Below are 21,668 nucleotides of genomic sequence, written 5' to 3' on the forward strand. Positions count from 1 at the left end.
TTTTTAAAAGACAAACTTTGAGGACAAGCTCCCTTTATATAAAGAGGACAAGTCAGAATCCATTATATATATATATATATATATATATATAAACATACACACACACACACACACACATATATATATATATAAACATACACACACACACACACACACATATATATATATATATATATAAACATACATACACACACATATATATAAGGCGCGCGCGCGCGTATGCATGCGAATGTGCGTGTGTAAATATTATATGACGGAGATAAATCAGCTAAAATTAAATTTTATCCGGCTTTACATTGTGCCTTCTAGTTTTTTACATATTTATTATTCTATCTTATTATATATAATTTTAAAAATAATATGACCATATAATCATTGTGATCACTTTTTAAAACACAAATACGTACATATATACTGTGCGCTGATATGCCGCCATATTAATTTCTAACATTTCCAACCGGTATCCGTTAGATAGCGCTTGGGAATTGAGTAAATATTTATGTTGGCGGAAGAAAAATTAAGGAACTTTTGAAAGTTTGGAGTTGAAATAACTCTTTGAAGTTGTGACTTTGTTAGACCGATAACTTGCGAGATTGTGATATCAAGCTTATCGCGAAGGCAATGGCATCCACAAATGAGTTCGGTCCAGATTCTGGTGGTAGAATAAAGGTAACCTAAAAAAATTAATAAACTGTAGCACAAACTACTTACAATAAGTTTGCCGCTACAAGATTTGTTTAATAAAAATTGACATATTACTTTATTAAGTGATTTGCTTCTAACAGGGAGTTACAATAATCAAGCCTATAGTTTACGGAAATGTGGCGCGGTACTTTGGCAAAAAGAGAGAGGAAGATGGACACACGCATCAGTGGACCGTGTATGTCAAACCATATAATAACGAGGACATGTCTACCTATGTGAAGAAAGTGCATTTCAAGCTGCATGAGAGTTACAACAATCCTAATCGTATTGTGACAAAGCCACCGTATGAATTGACGGAAACTGGCTGGGGAGAATTTGAGATAGTCATTAAGATTTATTTTCATGATCCAAACGAACGTCCCGTAAGTGAAAAAGCTTGCTGTGAGACTAAAAATTCCCGAATCTAATTGTTATTTCATTAACTATAAAAAATATGTGAATCAATTTCAGGTAACAGTATATCATATATTGAAATTGTTTCAATCGACGCCCGAGATACAACTGGGAAAGAAGAGTCTAGTATCCGAATTTTATGAGGAGATAGTTTTTCAGGATCCAACAGCTTTGATGCAACATCTACTGAGTTCTAGTAGGCCAATGACGCTTGGAGCTTGGCGACATAATACAGACTGTTTGTATTCAAATTATGGATGTATATTTCATCTTGGATTAATTTAATGATAATTTAATAAATTTATAATTATTGCAGTTGAAGCATTGAAAGAATCTACGATGAAAGATATTATGGAGGCACGCAACAAGATTAGACTCGAAGTGATAGATTTGAAAGAGAAATTGACTCTGGCAAAAGAGACTATTGCAAAATTCAAGGAAGAGATTGCAAAGATTTCTAAAGCTGGTGGAAGTTTATCTGTCGCGTAATGATATTACTTTAAAATTGAAATAATGATATTGAACAAGTAGATGGTATTTGTGGACTTGCTCCAACAAATATAAGATCTTTTCCCATGTATAAAGTGTACATAATTTTGTAATTATAATTTTATAGATTTTATTTTAATTAATTTGTAAGTAATAAAAAATTCTATTTCATTGTATATATTCAACATTACTGGTAAGATAATAAAATTTCCTCTGTTTTTCAACATGGACAGTTTTCATTAGTCGTACTCGCAATGAAAACTTACTTATTTCTAATGTAATGTTTTTTTTTTTAATGATCTAGCTCGTCTAGTCACTTATGTGAGATACCTGTATATCCAAAAGAAAACTATCTGAAAAATTTGCAAGTGAAACAATGTCAAGATTTTTCATTATGTTTGACAGCATCGATTTTAATAGATCAACAGTCCATTCCTATATTTGTAATTTCGTTTAATAAGTCGATGTATAGTGTAAAGCGCGCGTAATTCCTCAACTCATGAAGACACAATATTGAGACAATAATCAAAAAAGTAAGTGGACGTGTTTTTCGAAAATCAAGAATTTTGAAAGAAGAAATTCAGAATTACAATACTAAAAAAGATAAAACAGAATAAAGATGAGTATATGAGAAGATCCGTTTAGATGGAAATAGATTTTTTGGATCAAAAACTGAAATCCCAACGGAAAAGATAAAAACGGAGCAAAGGTCAGCACAAAGAAATGGAAAGAATGGGATCTATATATTAGGTGTTGGAATTAATTCGTAGCGTTTTTTAATGAAAGAATGTTATTTATTTCACATGAGCATTAAAAAATACATTAATGAAAGTACTTCCCATCACTTGTAAAACGCTACGAATTAATTCCAACACCTAATAGATAGGAATGAGGATTGGAAAATGTTTCAGATAAAGATTCGAAAACTTTTTCTTAGATGGACAACCAAATGATTGTGTAACACAGATTGAGATTTATCGGAATATTATTATATAAGCAGTCAGTTAAAAAGAAATTATTCGAATAAACGCGGGTTTTAAAGTATTTCGAAATACAAAAAATGCCATGTTCATGTGATGAGTTGCGACACACGTGACTCGGTCTGATAATACGTTAATATCACTCGTGAATAGATTATTGTGCGTGTTTAACAATAAGGAGGGTTTAGATGTACGGGGGAGATGTAATATAAACGTACGTTAGGATTGCTTATATATCGTGTACGAGTGTAAGGCGCACGCGACTTAAGTTTTACGTTCGGCGCTGCATCCGATATAAACTATCGTTGCTCCCCGGTGAGAGTAACTGAAAGAAAATTGGCTTGTTTCTCGCTTTCCTTCCGAGGACCGAGAGACGAAAAGATGAGCATGGTCACCGAGAAAACGTAAGCATTGTGCGCGATCGTTTTCATTCATTATATCGGTTAGGTTGTGCGGTCGGGTACATCGATTCGTGCTGGTGCATTAGATGGCACGCTGGTGCGCACTTTCACGTTTCACAGTTCCCTGTTCGTGATTCTCGATCATCGACTATTCTTGACCCAATTTCCCTTGTGTGCCGCTTAACTGATGGCCGCGTCGGCGTACCACCAGTGATTCACGAGTGTTATGTAACAATCAACCGGCAGTCACTTTGACACGGATATGTAAAGTGCGAGATGTTACTAATAATTAAAAGTCACTTTTCTTTCCTGATATATTACAATTAGAGCTGCCGACGTAGATACAATCCTTTAACAAAAACGTCAAGAAACGTTGATGATTCGATTTCGAGTTCTGATTCAATAAAATACTGTGTTGAATGATTAAATAAATTCTTTAAATCTTTCAAACTTTATTTTTGATAGATTTGCAGTTTAAAAACCAAAGAGTGCAATGATTTTCTTTTCTTATCGATAAAATATCATTTCAAAAGACGATGGAATTAATACATGAAAAGTGATGTAAATAATATATAAGTCAAGGTCATTTTATGTATATAGTCGTATATAGTTTATGTTCAATAGTGAATCAAAAGGGATTCGTATATAATAGTACAGTTCGTAAAATTGATAATCGAAATTAATTAGCTTTCAATAGCAAATAAATGAATTAAGAGTACCTAATCGGTAGCAATTAACTTACTTTGTGTGAAGATATTCTCATCACGAATTAATAATTTTTAGTTACAGAGATATTAAGCATTTTTTTCTAATTTAAAGATTTTATATTTAATATACACATATTATTTTTTAATATTAGGTGTTGGAATTAATTCGTAGCGTTTTACAAGTGATGGGAAGTACTTTCATTAATGTATTTTTTAATGCTCATGTGAAATAAATAACATTCTTTCATTAAAAAACGCTACGAATTAATTCCAACACCTAATATAATTTTTTCAATTTATCCAAATTAAACAATATTTTCTTCAACTATTGTATGTATAAATTAAGTGATTCATTTTTTTCTTAACAGGCAAATATTTCGGAAACATGCAATTTTATCAAAAACATTCTAAATAAAAGTATTGTACAGTATAGAGGGAGATGTACAATTATGGTATCGTTTATATACATATATAACTTTTATTTGTAATGTTTTTTTTTTGTAAGATTGCGTATGTTAAAAATATTTGTCCGTCAAGATTAAATTAATAAATCATTTCGTATACTTTGTAATTATATGGAAAACAGATTTTTCATTAGTTTTTGATACTTTATAAATTTTATTTTTTGCGCGTGTAAACATTTATCTACAAATACAGAAATGAAAATAATTAACGTACTATTTGCGAAATAGTAAAATAAAATTAAAATTAAAAATATACCGATCACACACGCGCCACACACTTACAAGAGATCTTACATATTAATAAACAACTAGAGAAACGAATAAACTATCTAATATTAAATTAATAGTAAATTAGGGTGAGAGGAAGAAATGAAAGAAAATTTATTTCCAACGTGTTGGAAAAATCAAATTGTCTCGTGTTTGATTTTCGATTATCTCATCTGTTTGATCTGTTTGATCTGTTTCATGTTCTTTCATTGTCTTTCAGGCTGGGTGTGGAGTTCGGAATTGGTGCCTTGGCAGCGGTGGGAGCCGGTTTCTTCACGAATCCCGTGGACGTGGTGAAGGTGCGGCTGCAACTGCAGGGTGAGCTGGAGGCGCGAGGCTCGTATCAGAAGATATACAAAAATACCGTGCACGCCGCGTATCTGATAGCTAAGCACGAAGGTGCGTTGGCTCTACAAGCGGGAATTGTGCCCGCGCTCGCCTTCCAGGTGGTGCTCAACGGTATTCGCTTGGGCGCATACAAGTCTGCCCAGAGATACGAACTGATCGTTGACAAACAAGGCAATACCGATGTTCTACGAACCACTCTGGTATCCGGCACGGCCGGCTGCGTCGGCGCCGTCCTCGGCAGTCCGTTCTATCTGGTAATTGTTATGTTCACTCGCCCTTCCTCCAAGATCTTCCCTCGGATCGAGTCACGATAATGACAAAATGAAATCGTTATTGATGGAAAAGTGATTTTTAGGAATCATTTTAGAGTAATTTTGATGATACATAACGTACACTGACTTTTATTCTATAACTTGGCAAGTCTCTTCGTCTGTTGAAATTGTAACTTCAAGCTGACTGTTCTTTCTTTCGAATTCATATAAAATTATGTATGTGTACATATACACTCCACCCCTGTTACGATAACTTTAATATTTTCAAAATTCAAAAAGAAAATTTTACTTCCACAATTGTTTGATGATCACCAAGCTTGTTTTAAATAAAATTAATACCAGAAGAAGATTAACAAAAAAACATAAGATAAGATAAAAAACCAGGGTTGCTCGCAAGTGAACACATATACATCAAATGTCTTTGGATCAAAAGTTGATTTAATAAAGATACAAGAGATATAAATATCTGCCTAGAAATATATAAGTAATAAGAGCGTCAGAAATATTCTTCATACAATTATCCTGCAGGTCAAGACGCAATTACAGGCGCAATCTGCGAAATCCATCGCCGTGGGCTACCAGCACAGTCATTCGGGATCGTGGAATGCCTTCAAATCTTTGTGGATGGAAGGCGGCATCGCGGCTTTATATCGTGGATGGAACGCCAACATGCCGCGCGTATTCGTCGGCTCGGCGACGCAGTTGACTACTTTTGGATTAGCATTGGACTGGTTGCGCTCGCTAAATGTAAGTAATACTTGACCGTCTCTCGCTTTCTAAATATTTTTCTCCTTTTCCACCCCCGAGTTTCCTCTGCTGGCAACTGCTGGCGAACAGCCAAAGGTAACGGAATGCCGATCATGCATGTCGCGCGATTTTAAAAATAGATATAAAAAAAGTCCCAACAACAATTTCGATTTTTTAAATACGTCTAAAAGCACCGATCGGTGATATCTGATAGATCTCAGTGCGAGATTCAAGGATTATTATACTCATCGATACAACGCGACGCGACGCGACGGATTCTTTATTTCTCTCAGATATTTCCAGATCGTCCAATATTGCTGACCTTCTTGGCCTCCGTGATCGGAGGTAGTTGCGTAGCCATCACCATGCAGCCGTTCGATGTCTTAGCAACGCGGTTGTACAATCAACGTGAGTATATTGCACAAAAATCTACGTGGCAAAGTCTGTTATGTTAAACGCGCGATTTACTGAAGGCCACGATTGTGTCGCTGAACTTACAACGATCAACATTTGCACAAAATTGAAATTTTATATATTTAAACGTACGTTGAATAGCGGACAAATGTAAAACATACTCATACTTTCTTATTCGATAAAGTATTACTTTCTATCGTGTTTGTTCGGCTCGGGATATATCTTACGATAAAACTGAGGATAACATGTTTAATATCAATTAATTGATATACGTGACTATAAATATAATGTAATATATGCGCTACTATAAATACGATCCTAATGCGCGTAACTATAAATATAATTTGCATAAAGGATTCATCATAAAGTTTCTCTAGCGAGTAATATTGAACATTCGGTTAGAGAAAACATTTAGAAATAGAAGACTTGATATATCGCTCTAAACGCCAGACCTTTTAATAGCGCAAATTTCGTAAAAGTAGACTAATTTTATGCGTTTATTGCTATCTTTGAAAATCGCCAACTGTTTAAAAGTGTTTTAAACACACCCATGTATACGCAGAGACAGACGCGGCCGGCAAAGGTATTCTATACAAAGGACTCGGAGACGCACTCGTCAAGATATTCCGCACCGAAGGTCTGACGGGTCTGTACAAAGGAACGTTTCCAACGTGGATGAGGATAGCGCCGCATACGGTTCTGTGCTTAGTGTTTTATGAAAAACTAGATCAACTGTACAATAATTTTACAACACGAACCGATTGATATTAGTTTTAAATTTGTATACAAATTATACATGTATTTTAGTGTATTTATATATCTCCTAGATATATAAATGCAAAGCGAGACTTTTGTAAGATTTTTCAAGGATGTTGATTATTAAATATTACATATCTCTATTCGAATAAATTGATGTTACGAATTGGCAGTGATCGCTCAAGTATCAATAGAAATTTTAAAATTATGGACGTACGTTAAAATATTATATAAATGTAAAAAAATCTTAGCCGCGTGTACTCTAATCATCTTTGTATCTTATAACATCATTCTATACTATACTATTTTGAATATTTACGAGATAGAATATATACAAATAGTCAATATAAAATTCGCTCACATAGTGCTCCTGAATTTTTTCGCTCGAATAAATTAATCTTGCACCAGAAAGAGCCTTTTTTTACATCAATGTGCTATTGAATCAGATATCAGCACAACACGCGAATTGTGATTCGCGTATGAGCAACGTGGCGGTAATGATTTATTGATTTCATTAAAAAACCGTATAAAAAGTATTTAGCCGAATTGCAAGCACTCAGCTTTAGGCAGCGAATGTTGCATTCGGTTTTGATTTGAAGCCTTGAGTCATAGCTGCCGCTATTTCGGTCGTGCTTCGACCTCGCGTTTCAGGCAAATAGGTCCTGTAACATTATAGTTTCACATTACGTTACAAATCACGTTTATTATATCACGCCGTGGAATAACAGTAATAAATTATATTACGTACTGATTGATTATCACCAAGATCTGTATGCACCCAGCGAAGATCAGAAAGACGTACGAGCCGATCGCAGCCTGTAACGAAGGGAACATCATCCCGACGAGGAAGTTGCCTCCCCAATTAAACATGCTGCCTAACGACATAGCGGAAGGCCTAGGACCTACATCGAACAATTCAGAACCGATGAAATACGGTATAGGACCAAGACCGATACCGTAAGATATTACGTACGCCAGTACCAAAACAGTGGAAAGCCATGACATGAATGAGGCTTTGTGCTGTAAAAAGATGTATACTCAAGAATGTATAGATTGCTTTGTAAAGATTTGCACTTTACTAAGATTCAGCATTATTTAAAAAATGAAGTAAAAGGAAGAATCTTATTTTCGATTGAAGTGACGCTTATTAATGATCATATGCAAATTTGCAAATATATTTTTCAATTCTATAAATCGCGCCGATTTGGCTTGTCAGATTTGAAACGCAATCATAAATTGAAGCTGAAAATAATATCACAAATTAATTGCCAATTTAATAATGATGCTAATAAGCGTCTTTGAAACTGCAAACAACTTGTTGCAAATATGAATATTATTAAGCATCAAGATCCGCTTTGATCAAAAATAGAATTCTTTCTCTTATTTGATTTATTGTTATCAGTTTAATTTTTTCACTTATAGCTATTTATTTTTAATAATCTTATATATATATATATATATATATATATATATATATTATTGAAATTATAATATAATAAACATATCGTAAAAATATGTTATTTAAAATTATTTATACTTACAATTAGTGCGATAGAGAGTTTCAGAAAGAGAAGGCATCCTATGCATAAGTAACAACTCAGGAACAATACTTTTCTTCTGCTAAATAGTGACATTACCATCACGGAAATCACCGCCATTCCCATATTTGCAACACCAGTGGCTATAGTCGCATATTGAGCACCAGCAATTCCCAGGCCAGCACTAAGGAATATGGTGTTTGAGTAATAAAAAACCGCGTTAATACCACTAAGTTGCTGACCAAATTGCAGGAGGCACACTAAGAACAGAGCTAATCTCACAGTCGGCTCTCTCAATACGCGCTTAATGCTCCACGTTTTATTTGCCGATCTTGTTGCTAATTCTTGTTGCAAGCTAGCGATCTCGTTTTGCAAGAGCATTATGTCCATGTTGCGCAAACGGCTGAGCTCTAAAAGCAATCCGAATTTAAGATATAAACGTAATAATGGTAAACAAATTAAAACGCAAACTGATAGATTCTAATTTATATCACCTGGATGATCGTTTGTATACCTGGAAGATAGTTGTACATACCTTTAAGAGCCTTTCCTTGTTCTCCTCTGATTATGTACAGATACTTTGGACTTTCTGGCAAAGTCAGTACAGTTAATAATAATGCAGCGAGGCATAGCGGTGAGAAAGATGCTAACATTATATGCCAGGACTCAGAAGTGCCCAGGATAGTTTCGAGCCCGGCAATTTGGCCCATCAGCACGCCGCAGGTGATACCCAATTGACACAAGACCCCGACGGCACCTCTCAATTTTAAAGGTGCTATTTCAGTCATGTACATTGGGACCAAAGAAGTAGCTAGACCACCGGAAAGTCCTACGAATATATTTAGAACCATTATACATTATATGTTATAAAAATTTTTAAATTAAATTTAAAAAATGAAGACTTATACGTGCCTTCAAATTGAAAGTAACCAATTTAAAACCAGTCGGTTCTATTCTTTTAGTAAAAATAATTTTTTAAATATAACATCGTGCCAAACGTTCTGCGTTCTTTTGATATAAGAAACGGTTATATTTCAACGGTTTTCCTAAAATATCTTGCACAATATACTTGGCACAACATTTATTGTTAATACTGTAATGCGATAAGTATGATAAGTTTTAAAAAAGGAAGTTGACCAGCTTTTACGAGCTTAGCAATTACAATTCTATCGCTACGTGTTCTTGTATTAATTAAATGCCTAATTGGGATCGGATTAAATCGAGCACGGATTAATTTAATGATTTTTTAACTCACCGACAATCACTCGGCCAAGGAGAAAAAGCTCGACTGAGTTCATAATTCGTACGAACATGAACAGAACGGCTCCTACAATCCCGCAAACATTTCCAATGCTCAGCGCGCCTTTCCGTCCGAATCTGTCGCTCAGCCAGCTAGCGATTAAAGACCCAGACACACCTCCGATAAGGAAGACCGATACTATGATAGACCAGAGTACCTGGAGCTCATAGCTGGACAATTGTACGTTATACCTTTCCCTGATACTATCATTGCAGAACGATTGCATAAGCTGTAAGCCAAATATACGACAGTGTATAGTTACAGGTAACACTATGCTCGATGAAATTGCATATTGATCTATTACGAACATGGGCAGGATTGTTCATGACACCTAAGTTATATCCTGCTGGTAATGTCGATCCCAGACAGCAAGTGGCACCACCCAGTACCAACAACGGGGTCCATCCACCAGGGTCGGCATCGTGTGCATTGTTACACTCCTATATAAAAGAAATTACGCAGATTAGAAATTATATCACATCGTGAGAAAATTTTCTCTCCTTTTAAGTGAAAGGTGAACTGTTTATTACGCGTAATAAACATTTATTTTGCGAAATAAGAGCGATAACTTGAAAAATTTCTTTGTTAATTCTTACAAATATATATAGTACAACTTACAGATTAGTATATAGATTAATATATTTATGAGTTATCATTATTCTCTATTCAGCAGTATAGTCACATAATAAATGCAAATAATACTTTTAATGCAAATACAAGTTCTAACGTAATCGATAAATGTTACTTGCAGCATCTATTGGCACGAGTCTTAATATGGCGATGTATGAAGATGGATTCTGATAATTTCATATCATGTCATCAATTATACAATGGAATTCTTAGATATTGTCCACTTTGCAAAACAATCATTAATAAAGAATTGTTTAATATATTGTAATATCGCGGTTGTAATTTATATAGCTGGATTACATCAATGTAACGTTAATCCTAATAAATCTAGTAAATATTTCCAGTTATTTTTTTTTGCTTTACTGATGCAGGAAAAAAAGAGAGAAAAAACACAAATACCGATTTTCGAAAATTAATTGAGTAGCGGATATTGCGATATCTTTAAAATAATGTACGAGCTTCACCAATCTCTTAAAAAATAAAATTTACGATATGTAAAATCAGAAGACCGTTCACGTAATTAAGCATCGTAAACAATATGAAGTATGTTCTGCACCCTCGTAGACCAATCAGTGATAATATGGAAAAGTCAGGACGGAATGATGGAATAAAATTCAACAAAACCACACACCATGGGCATTACCTGTAAACTGGTCAGATAGCCAACCATGCATTATTATGAATTTGTCATAGATCAAATATAGTCTTTGACCGTTTTGTCTTAAGGGCATGCACGCATTTGTAACGCACGCACGCACACACACACACACACACACGCACGCACGCACACACACACACACACACACACACACACACACACACACACACACACACACACACACACACACACACACACACACACACACACACACACACACACACACACACACACACACACACACACACACACACACACCTACATACACAGCATATTCTTCTATCAATTGATGCGAATCATGGGCTGCAATGTTCATATTGACGATGTATACATATCAAAACTATAATATATTTTGACTCTAAAGATAATTCTATAAATATAGATATAAATATATCTCCAGCTCGAGATATCATAAAGAAACATGCATCAATATAAATAATGAGTGTTACGTTAGCAAAGCGATCGTTTTAGCAATACTTCATAGATAAGCTGATGTTATTTGTCAACATTTTAACATCAAAGACATCTTTAATACTTTAATCTCAACATTTTCCTTGGAAATTTTGCTTATCATATATATACTTTGTATATATAATTTTGCTAATACAGGGAGATACACAAAGAGCATATCTCAATCATTTAAGAAACGTACGGATAATGGTCCTCACATCGTATTCTCAATTAAATCATAACAGATCAAAGTAGTAAGAAAAATCTTAATTTTTTCAGCCATAAAAATATAATATTTATTATAAAGTACTATAGTACTAATTTACAAATAATATTATACATACAATTGAAAGAAAAAGCTCATCACCAGATTAATTATGATATTAAATTAAAAATTAGTGAAAAATATCTAAAAACCAAAGAGTCATATTATCTTTAATGATACAATACATTGCGGGTGATTAAAAACTGCAAAGAAATTAAGGTAATTCTCCCTATTATATTAGTGTGCCTTTGAACCAAATTGCTTATTACTAAATTAATTATTAAATATTACAGCTTTAATTTTATTTGCTTTTCTTATAATGTATTCTTAATCTAAAAAATGTAATACTTAATAATTTTTGATAAAAATAAGAAACATATTTTGTTCTTATTAGCCTCGAGCGACGATGGTCCCAATTTACGTGCATTTGACTCATTTTAACATACAGTTACTAAAACAGATAATATGTGTAAGCTAAGTGTTCAAGTTAATATATTACATATATCATTATTTTAATTATATTTATTTCAATGGAACATACCAGCTTGATCAAAAAGTTTCCGGAAGAGACCATCAGGTGATGCTCTGAGTCAGCTGATTTGAGTTCTTTTTTTTGGCTAGGTTGCCACATCTATCATTGACATTTCCATCAAATTTTATCGCCATAGCTTGACATTTGTCAAAATTACGCCGTCTTGAGTACATCTACCTCTGCGTGTGTTTTCGATTTTTTACAGTTTTAAAAATGAAGTTGAATTTGCAACAACGAGTTTGCAACAACGATTACCATCCAACAGTCATCGAATTCACCCGATAAGGCTCCCTGCGATTTTTTTCTGTTCGATCGAGTCAAAAAACCTGCGGGGAACGCGTTTTAACAGCCGAAAGGAGGTAATGGAAAAATCGAAGACGGCTCTGATGGCTATACCAATAATAGAATTCCAGAAATGTTTCGAGAGCTGGATCAAGCGCTGGCATAAGTGCGTTGCAGTCGCTGGAGAGTACTTTGAAGGGAACAATATCACTTTTGATGAATAAACTTGTATTTTGAATTTTCTGAATGAATTCCGGAAACTTTTTGATCAAGCTAGTACACTCGTATCAGACAATTCTTAGCTCCAATACAAGGTACATTAATAAGGGGATTCACTTAACGTTGCAAATATTTCGTTGACCAATCAGAAGAAAGAATTTTATGAATTAACCAATTAAAGAGTGCTTCAAAGCATTTGCAGCGTGAAGTGGATCGCATTCCTTGAGACAAGCTTAAAACCTTGCGATATTACTGGATTCATATAAATTCTTCATGTCTTTCGAAAAACATTAAAAATATTTTAATAGTTGAAAAATAAAACATTATCTTTGGGATATTGTATATATTAATAATTCAACTTAATAAAAAAACAAACATTTTTTCTTATTTATTTGTGTATAGTTTTCATTATAGCTTATTTATATAAATATAAAAGCACACTTATAATAGAGACTTATAATAGAGAGTTACCCTACTTCGGAAGAAATGAAAATGGTGACGTGATAATTGAGATATGCGTCGCTTCTGAATGAATTAAGAAAATTAGGACTGAATGGAATAATCGTCAATGTATGTACAAATTAGATAACTGTATCGCTAATTTGTACGTAATTTCTTTTTTTTGACTCGATAATATTGCTGCTGTTATATTCTGCTCGATAATATTGTTGATATTAATTTATCCATAATATTTTGATTTTATATACAGTGACTCGCATTAATATTCAGACATCGTGATACTTTAGAAATTATTACCTTCTAAACATAATTTTTGTTGAAGTAAGAAATTTACGGCTTTTGTTTTCTAAATTGAGAAATTCATTATAGTTATTAGAAATATAAATTTTATTTCTATAATTACATTTATATGATACATTTGGAATATATTAAACTATAGACAGAATTTTTCTTAATTCGCAAAAATATTCGGACACTTAACAAGATATAATAATATAAATATATATAAACGAAATGATAATAATTTTAATATTTTGTTGGATATTTAGAGTTTTGTTTTAATATTGTGTCCGAATATTTTTGCGATTCTAAAATTGAGGATTAACTTATTTAATATTTTTACATTGAAAACTGCATTAGTTAAATAAAGAAAATTAATGTTTTTTACATCTATAATGAGTGTTTCTAATGATTAAATTTCTTAATCCTATAAAAACTATATTTCAAAAATAATAGTTTCTCTATTATTATGATGTCCGCATATTAATGAGAGTCACTGTACTTTTATATTTAATACTTTGACTCATTCTACGCTATTCTTTGCTGTGTAATGTAAAAAAAACAAAGTGACACAAAACAAATTGCCTTGCCATTGACAAGTATTTGGCGCCAAAATTTTTGCAAAACACAAAAATCTTTTTTCATATAAAAGCGCTACGTTTAATAGATGCTTACATATACAATAATTATAATACATATATATCATTAATAATAGCGTTTGTTTGCGAAAATCAGATCTATACTACTCTCAAACGATATACAGGTAGCGATACAACAGTGTCATTATTGATAATTATTTTGATAAACATATGCATGAAATAATATATTAAATCTTTGCGGACGAGTTTATTAGACTCAATTTTATGTACTATACTTTTAAGTATATTCTAATCAGTACGAGATTATAAATAAATACAAGCAATTTTGGAATCTCTCATAAGTTTCTCTCATAAATAATAAAAATTCTTTGATTTTCGTCAATTAATTAAATCACATACCAGATCATCCTCACTTATTTGCGAGAGATGATTTAAATCGCGCAGAATTAAATAAAGAATGCTAATTATAATGGAAAAATAAAAAATCCGTTCAAGTAAGGGTCAAAAGATAATAACTGACTGCGTCGTTGTACAGAAAATTCAAAGGACATCGCACAGACAGATAGCTGTGATATGGAGAGCGATGATTGCAAAACTTACGGATTTCCGCGGTTCTCCGGCCAACGATTTCACTCTTGACACGTCGAGGCACAGCGCGGATACATCGGTCTCTGCAAGTATAAGGAAATGATTGCTTATATCCCTTATTCGAGCGCTGTTCCATTATTCAGAAAATGCGGAGCGCGCAAGATTACACAATTAAATTAACACGACGTCGCCACGATGCGATCGTATTTATCGCCGGTTTGCACCGCTTTCACGAAGATCGTGATGAAGAGAACTGGAGAGAACGCGACGCGCTGATGGTGGCTGATGCTGATAGCGCTACGGCATTACAATTTACATCCCCCGGATTCGCTTACTTACAATTTTTCTCCCTCCTATTGCTCTCCTCATTAAGGACACGTTTGGTTCAAATGTGGAAGGCGTTTTCGATGTCAAACTGCAACCGAAAGGTTGTCTCTCCGAAGAAGGGAGGTAAACTATCACTTACCTATCGTCATGCCGCGCCGAACGTCAAGCGCGGAACGCGTCACGAGGATCTCTCACGTACAGTGAAGTAGATCGCGGATGACGCGTCACGCGGATACCAGCGATACTCTCGAGCCTCTCGAGTGACTCGAGTCTCGAGTCTCGAGTCTCTCGAGTCTCTCGAGTGGCGATTAGTGGCGATGACCGCAGTGCTCCGACTGTCAGATTCCATCCAATTCTGTTGCGGTCCCATCGGGTTTGTCACGTCAGGTTAGAGTTCGTAGCACCGCGTCATTCAAACCCCCGTTCATTAGGAATTTGGTAACCCAGTCAGAATAACGAATTCTTTTTGAATCTTAAGATTTTATTGGGCAAAATTCGAGCACAATTCTATTACTGCAGGGTTTAAAAGTAATTAAATTTAAAATTTTTCGTCTTTCTTAACAACTTTTATGTAAAATCATCTTTTATAATATATTTGTAATTTATTTGCAAATTTTACAAAGTCGCAGACCTTAGAAATTAAATTAAATAGAACTGTTAAAAAATCTTTTTTAAAAAAGAAAAAAATATACGTCAAATGCATAAAAAATAAGAGAGCGAATGTCACATTCCTTTTAATAAAAACGAATACGAAATAAATGCAATTAGCCAAGTATTCCATAATGCAAGACACATAAAATAGATTGAAATTAAAGTGCCTAAAATGGTCAATTGGATTATCGTGAAGAAAAAACTTGGCGTCATCCGAAGTAACTAAGCCACCTGAGGGACGCAATGAAATTCAATTTCTCCTAAGAAGAAAACCAGTCGGCATACAATAAGGGCCGTGTTCCAAATTTACTAAAAATGCGACAATTTACATTACGTGCACTATACATTTTCAATAGTAGTAGTCAATTTTGGAACACAGCCAAAAGACGCAGTATTGGGCTCGAATTTCGGAGACAAAAATAAATGAGAGATATATCTCAATAGTTCAATTTTTAGTTCTATTTCACAAATAAAAAGCTTTATTCCAATTATTCTTCTTACGTACACGTACAGTTATCTATATATAATATACGAATTTTTACATAAACTAAGAAAATATAATAATATTAATCGTAACACATAATTAATATTACTATATTTTAATTCTTAGTCCATATAACTTATTTATTGCTCTTATAATAATATGTAGGGGAAAGTGGGGGAATTACGCGCATCCTTTTGATATTCTTTTTCCAATATGAAGACATCACCGTAGTGAAATTTTTACGCAGGAGGTCGTCCTCTTAAAATATAACTACAAAAGATACGAAAAATAAATACGTTTTGCTAGCCAGAGAAATACAAAAAAGTGCTGGAATCATATCTTTTCTTGTTATTTTAGCGTTCAGAAAATAAAGTGATAAGTCCGTATTTTTAATTTATTTGTTTAAAGTTGCATACGTTATTAAAGTACGTTATTATGAGGAGCTCTTTTGAGCTGTTATTTATTAAGTTTGGTTATTTTGCCAAAGTGTATGTGCATTATTATTATATTAGTTTTATATTTTTTCTTAATATATACAATATATATTTGAAATATATTTAATATATATTTATATTGCAATATAATGAATATATTTTCTGATTTCTTTGTCAACATTCCACAATTCATTCATTTCTTACGATTTTTATTTTGCTCACAATTATCCGACGCGTGAGAAATTTTTTCACTTTTCCGTTTTTTCCTTTTGGTTAAATACAACTTTATTGAATGAAAATCTGTTCGATATGAGGATAATATGAGGACGTAATAGTAGAAGAATGTTTATAGTTTCTATTTCCATACTTATATCGCCTTAAACTTGGAAAATCATTCCAGGGCAATAAATTTCCCGTAGGTGCGCACAGATCCTCCACTTTCCTCTGATAGTTGAGACAGCGCACACACGCTATTTACCTTCAAACCTCTAGTTGCTGATATGACCTTTCTCTAAATATAGATGTGATGTTATAGGTATATACATAAAGGTAGAATATCATATTATAATATGAATACATTTTACCATAATAAACAGGTATATGATTCCTTATACTTGGAATTATGTTTGTCACAATATTTTAAAGTTAATTAAAAATAGAGACAATTTATTATATTTATTATAAATCCCCCGTTTAATGTATGAGATAATCATGCAATACATGGTTATACATGAATGCATGTTGTAGTTGTAATGACCATTATAATTTAATGTTGAAGCAGCTGTAATGTGTAGTTAAAACAATTATAAATTTGTAGTTGTCCCCCCCCCCCCCTCCGAAAAAAATTAGATTATAAAATATAGTTAAATTATGGTACTTGTAGCCACTTTTTTCTTTCAGTATATCTTACTATAGTATTTTGAATCGCATATTTTGAGATACCTCGTGTGTATATGTACATATATAATATATCTATTTATATACTATAAAAATTTTAATAAATGTAAGTGCAAAAATTTATTTAAACATTCCACTTATTACTGATTTAAAAGTTATTTTAAAACTAAAAATAAAATATACAAAATATAACAAAATATACAATAGTTATTTTATTGCACAAAGCCATTATTATTATTTTATATTTTGCAATTTCAGGGGATATTTATATAACAAAAATTCTTTGGTTAATATCGGTTCCTTAATTTTTTGGCAAATACTTTTAGCCAGGGTTGGATAATAACCATAGTTAATAAATTAAAAGTTAAATAAAAATTTAAAAAGTTGATAACTTTTAACTTAATTTATTTAAGTAAATTTGAATTAATTTTTAACTTCATTTAATTACTTTTATAAACTTTAATTTATAAGTTTTTTAATTTATAAGTTATCTTTCTAAACGCCAATATTATTTTCTATAAAATCTTAAACATTAGGAAATTAATTTAAAAGAAGCTCAATAATTAATAATAATATTAATAGACACAACGCTCGTAATACCCAGAGATAAAAAGTGCGTAGGATTTGCATTTAGGAAACATTAATGAGCAGAAGCACAAAATCTTATATAACGCATAATGCATAATGCATAAGAAAATGAACCAATCAAAGTTCTTCATTTCCTTTGTTTTCACGAAATAAAAAACTCTGATTGGGTAATTTTCTTGTACTTTATGCATTATGCGTTATGCAAAAGTCTGTGCTCCGACATTATCAGTGCTGTTGCTTCATGTTATCCTTGTACATCTTTAATGAGCAATAAAGAAAGAATAAAATTAAAATTAAATCTTTTATTTACGTATAATTTTCAAAGAAAGTGCACGCAGGCCAACACAAAAATGAGGAGTACAAGATTATCTATATTTTTAAAAATTACATTTTATATTTTTATTTTATAATGTATTATAAATATAAAAATATAAAAATACTAAAAATCAGTTTTTTATTGTACAAGAAATAGCTTTGTTATTTCTTGTACAAAATTTACAAATAAAATATTAAATTTATCCGATGATCTATATATTACAATTGTTTTGATATGTAATTTAAAGTAATCTGATTTAAAAAAAAATTAAGATAATTTAATAAAAAAAATTTAATAAATAAAAATAAATTTTTCAAAATTAACTTTTTATTTAACTTGTATTAATTCGATCTTGACGTAACTTTAATTTATCACCAGTTTTTGATAAAATTTTCACTATTAACTTTTCGTATAATCTTTAACTAATTTTATAAGTTATTAATTTTAATTTAATTTCAATAAAAAAAAGCATTAACTTACCTAATTTTGCTTTTAGCTGATGTATTATACAGCCAAAAGAACATCTCGAATCTTTCCACACTTTCAGAAACTGAATAAGTAATGGTTATTTCGTTGCAATAATAAAAGATTGTTAGGAGGCGAGACTTGCAAATTGATTTATACTACGATTCACGTAAGTAAAGACTTGCGTCTTTGTATCTATATGTATGTATGTTCAAAGTTCATATTTTCTTTTTTTTTTTTGAATAAATTTACTTTTGAATAAATGTTTAACACATCGAAATTGCTCCACGCATGTTATTTAATGCTTACATTTTGACCAAATCTCTACTTAGCTACGATTTTATATCTCATTTCTTTCTGCTTTACAGTTTATCTTTGTTTCCCATCGCTGTCTCTCTTATAGTTTAGCTTTTTCTTTCATTTCTTTCTGTCTGTAATGCTCGACAGACAAATACCTAGAGTCTGAGGAATGAGTAACTTCTTTCTCCAAGAAGAAGAAGCAGAAGAAGAAGAAGAAGAAGAAGAAGAAGAAAGAATGTGGGCATAGAACTGACCAAATAGATAGAATATAATATATTTGCTTTTTTGATTATGTCATGTGTACGATCTGCCATCGTACGAAGATAGCGGAGAACCGAATACAGAGAGTGGTGCTGGCGGATTTCACATCAAAAATTCGTGGAGCAAAAATAGAACGTCCTCACACGTGGCAAACAAGACACGCAATAGTGCGTACACTCGCGACCACAAGTTCGCCGATTATACAGTGTATTGCATTAATTATTACTGGCGCGGGTATAACAATGTGTTTTCACGTAATGCGCTATGGTGAGAGAATATAATATATATGTGTGTGTGTGTATGATGTTGATTCTTAAACGAGTTCCCATGTAAAAATAGCAACGGAAATCGTGCGACAACAAAACGCGAAGTGCTTATCATCTGTAACCAATGACATCATTTCAAATCGAATCTATATCTTTTTGTCTTTTTTTTTTATAAATAAAGTTATTCATCGTGGAATCGATTCCTGTAGCGCAATTAATTATGCAAACTCTGACTGCTGTGTTATTTTGTTGACGCTGCATTGTCGCGAGCAAGAACAGCAACGATAACTGTATTCATTTTAAATAGAAACTAAGTAAACTTTGATCCTGATTTTAATAAAAAAAATCTCATAATTTTAATATAAAAAAATATAAAAATGATTAATGTTATAAATTTATATTAAATATATATTAAATATTAATTTATATTATAAATTTTGATTTGAAACACATGCACATACTTAATCAATTTGCAGCAGACTCAGAGTGTCCTTAAAAAATTTTTCGGAGGAAATTCTCCCGATTCTCCACACGATTTCGTTTAATTCCTTACTAATTTTTTATTTTACCTCAAGACATACCTTGATTCTCGTCCATTGTATCTTTCATATTGTTCGGCACGTAACAAAGTTCGCGACGTTCAGAGATTCTCAAGAGCGTACACAAACAGTATCAACCGACGCCAACGTGGACTGAAGTCTGACTAATCGCCACTACGTGGTTCTTTCCGCGTCTTTTGATTGTCACGGCCGCGTACACTGGCTGACGATATAGCGATCGGATCAGCCAATACCGTTGTCTCGTTTGATTTAGACAACGCGTATACAGAGGTTACGCATAGATCTGCATAGAAATATAGAAATATAGGCGTGCGTGTGTAGAAACATAATTATCTATTATCTAAGCTTTGTGTCTTAAAAAATTGACCAATTAGCAATTAATTATAGTCGATTATTTTTCTCATATTCGACTATGATTAGTCAATTTCTTACGACTTCAACAATTTCTTCAGACTTTAAGCTTAGGTAATGGCTTATTGTAGAAAACTTAATGCGACACAAAACGAAATGCAGAAGTAACGTTGTATTTTATTGTCAAATCATTTTTGAAAAACTCGAGACGTCGCAATAGAAAAAGCATAAAATTAAAATAAAATTCCTATGTCTCATTGCTCAACTCGCAGTTATAATTATGTGTTGTATTTAATTGATGCAACGCTCATGTATTACGACATGACAAAAAACGGTTACTCCTCTACTCCTCTACCTTGTAATTAATTGCATATCAAGTTACATTTTCACGATTCAGTTACTTACACGTGCTAGTAGAAGATTAATTTTATCTTGAAAATTCAGAAAGTGACTAACTTGATAAAACTTGAGATAATATTAAAAAAAAAAAATTATTTAACTTTTTTTCTATTCCTTTATCTGTGAAATATTCCGCACATTTCTGAACGCGATCTTAGAATTCGGATGTAAGAAACAGTTCAGTTTTCATTCGGAACTCATTAAGATAATTTACATGGCAATCGCGATCTGTCACAGATCTGTCAAGTCTTTATAGAAAATGTTCACGTGATTTGTATGGAAATGCAGCATCATAATTGGAAATGATCGCGGATATCTTGCAATTTCCTCATTTGATACGATTGATAACTATTAAAATTTTTTTAATATCTACATATTAAAATTTTTTCGCGATAAGCAAACCATAATTCGATTTACCACGCAGATTCTCTGACAAATTTTAAACGCAAATTTATTCAATTTTCCTACTTTTTCGTTCGTTTGATTCGTTCAGGTTCATGATTTTCGATCATAATCAATTTAAATTAAGTTAAATTAAAAATAATGCAGTGGTTATGTTTTGCTTCACACTTTTTTCTTTTTTATCGTTTACCTCAGTTATATATGTATGACTCTTTGGACATTGTG

General features: G+C 32.4%; 3 protein-coding genes across 7 annotated transcripts; 2 read left to right on the forward strand and 1 right to left on the reverse strand.

Moving 5' to 3' along the window:
* Nucleotides 1-424: 424 nt before the first annotated feature.
* Nucleotides 425-1,811, forward strand: Gas41 (YEATS domain-containing protein 4 Gas41). Its single transcript, XM_011067331.2, has 4 exons — nt 425-669; nt 786-1,067; nt 1,156-1,336; nt 1,415-1,811. Exons 1-4 carry the CDS (start codon nt 622-624, stop codon nt 1,585-1,587), a joined length of 684 nt encoding a protein of 227 aa, XP_011065633.1. The 5' UTR covers nt 425-621; the 3' UTR covers nt 1,588-1,811.
* Nucleotides 1,812-2,773: 962 nt separating this feature from the next.
* Nucleotides 2,774-7,109, forward strand: LOC105152840 (solute carrier family 25 member 35). 3 transcript variants are annotated; one of them, XM_011067334.2, is made up of 5 exons: nt 2,774-2,971; nt 4,627-5,008; nt 5,555-5,773; nt 6,067-6,181; nt 6,750-7,109. In XM_011067334.2, exons 1-5 carry the CDS (start codon nt 2,949-2,951, stop codon nt 6,950-6,952), a joined length of 942 nt encoding a protein of 313 aa, XP_011065636.1. In that variant the 5' UTR covers nt 2,774-2,948; the 3' UTR covers nt 6,953-7,109. The 3 variants fall into 3 exon arrangements, with proteins under 3 accessions (XP_011065636.1, XP_087272861.1, XP_011065637.1); XM_087416735.1 differs by lacking the exon at nt 2,774-2,971 and adding an exon at nt 3,048-3,232; XM_011067335.2 differs by lacking the exon at nt 2,774-2,971 and adding an exon at nt 3,267-3,529.
* Nucleotides 5,447-20,484, reverse strand: LOC105152839 (solute carrier family 2, facilitated glucose transporter member 1). Of its 3 annotated transcripts, none has more exons than XM_011067332.2 (8): nt 20,313-20,484; nt 14,755-14,825; nt 10,090-10,221; nt 9,737-10,010; nt 9,017-9,310; nt 8,485-8,891; nt 7,692-7,963; nt 5,447-7,605 (listed from the first exon to the last, which is right to left on the reverse strand). In XM_011067332.2, exons 1-8 carry the CDS (start codon nt 20,338-20,340, stop codon nt 7,506-7,508), a joined length of 1,578 nt encoding a protein of 525 aa, XP_011065634.1. In that variant the 5' UTR covers nt 20,341-20,484; the 3' UTR covers nt 5,447-7,505. The 3 variants fall into 3 exon arrangements, with proteins under 3 accessions (XP_011065634.1, XP_011065635.1, XP_087272860.1); XM_011067333.2 differs by lacking the exon at nt 20,313-20,484 and adding an exon at nt 15,209-15,695; XM_087416734.1 differs by lacking the exon at nt 20,313-20,484 and adding an exon at nt 15,082-15,683.
* Nucleotides 20,485-21,668: the final 1,184 nt, after the last annotated feature.

The sequence above is a fragment of the Acromyrmex echinatior genome, chromosome 2 (genome assembly GCF_024713525.1).
Source record: "Acromyrmex echinatior isolate Ae372 chromosome 2, ASM2471352v2, whole genome shotgun sequence".
In the NCBI taxonomy this organism is placed as follows: Eukaryota; Metazoa; Arthropoda; class Insecta; order Hymenoptera; family Formicidae; genus Acromyrmex; species Acromyrmex echinatior.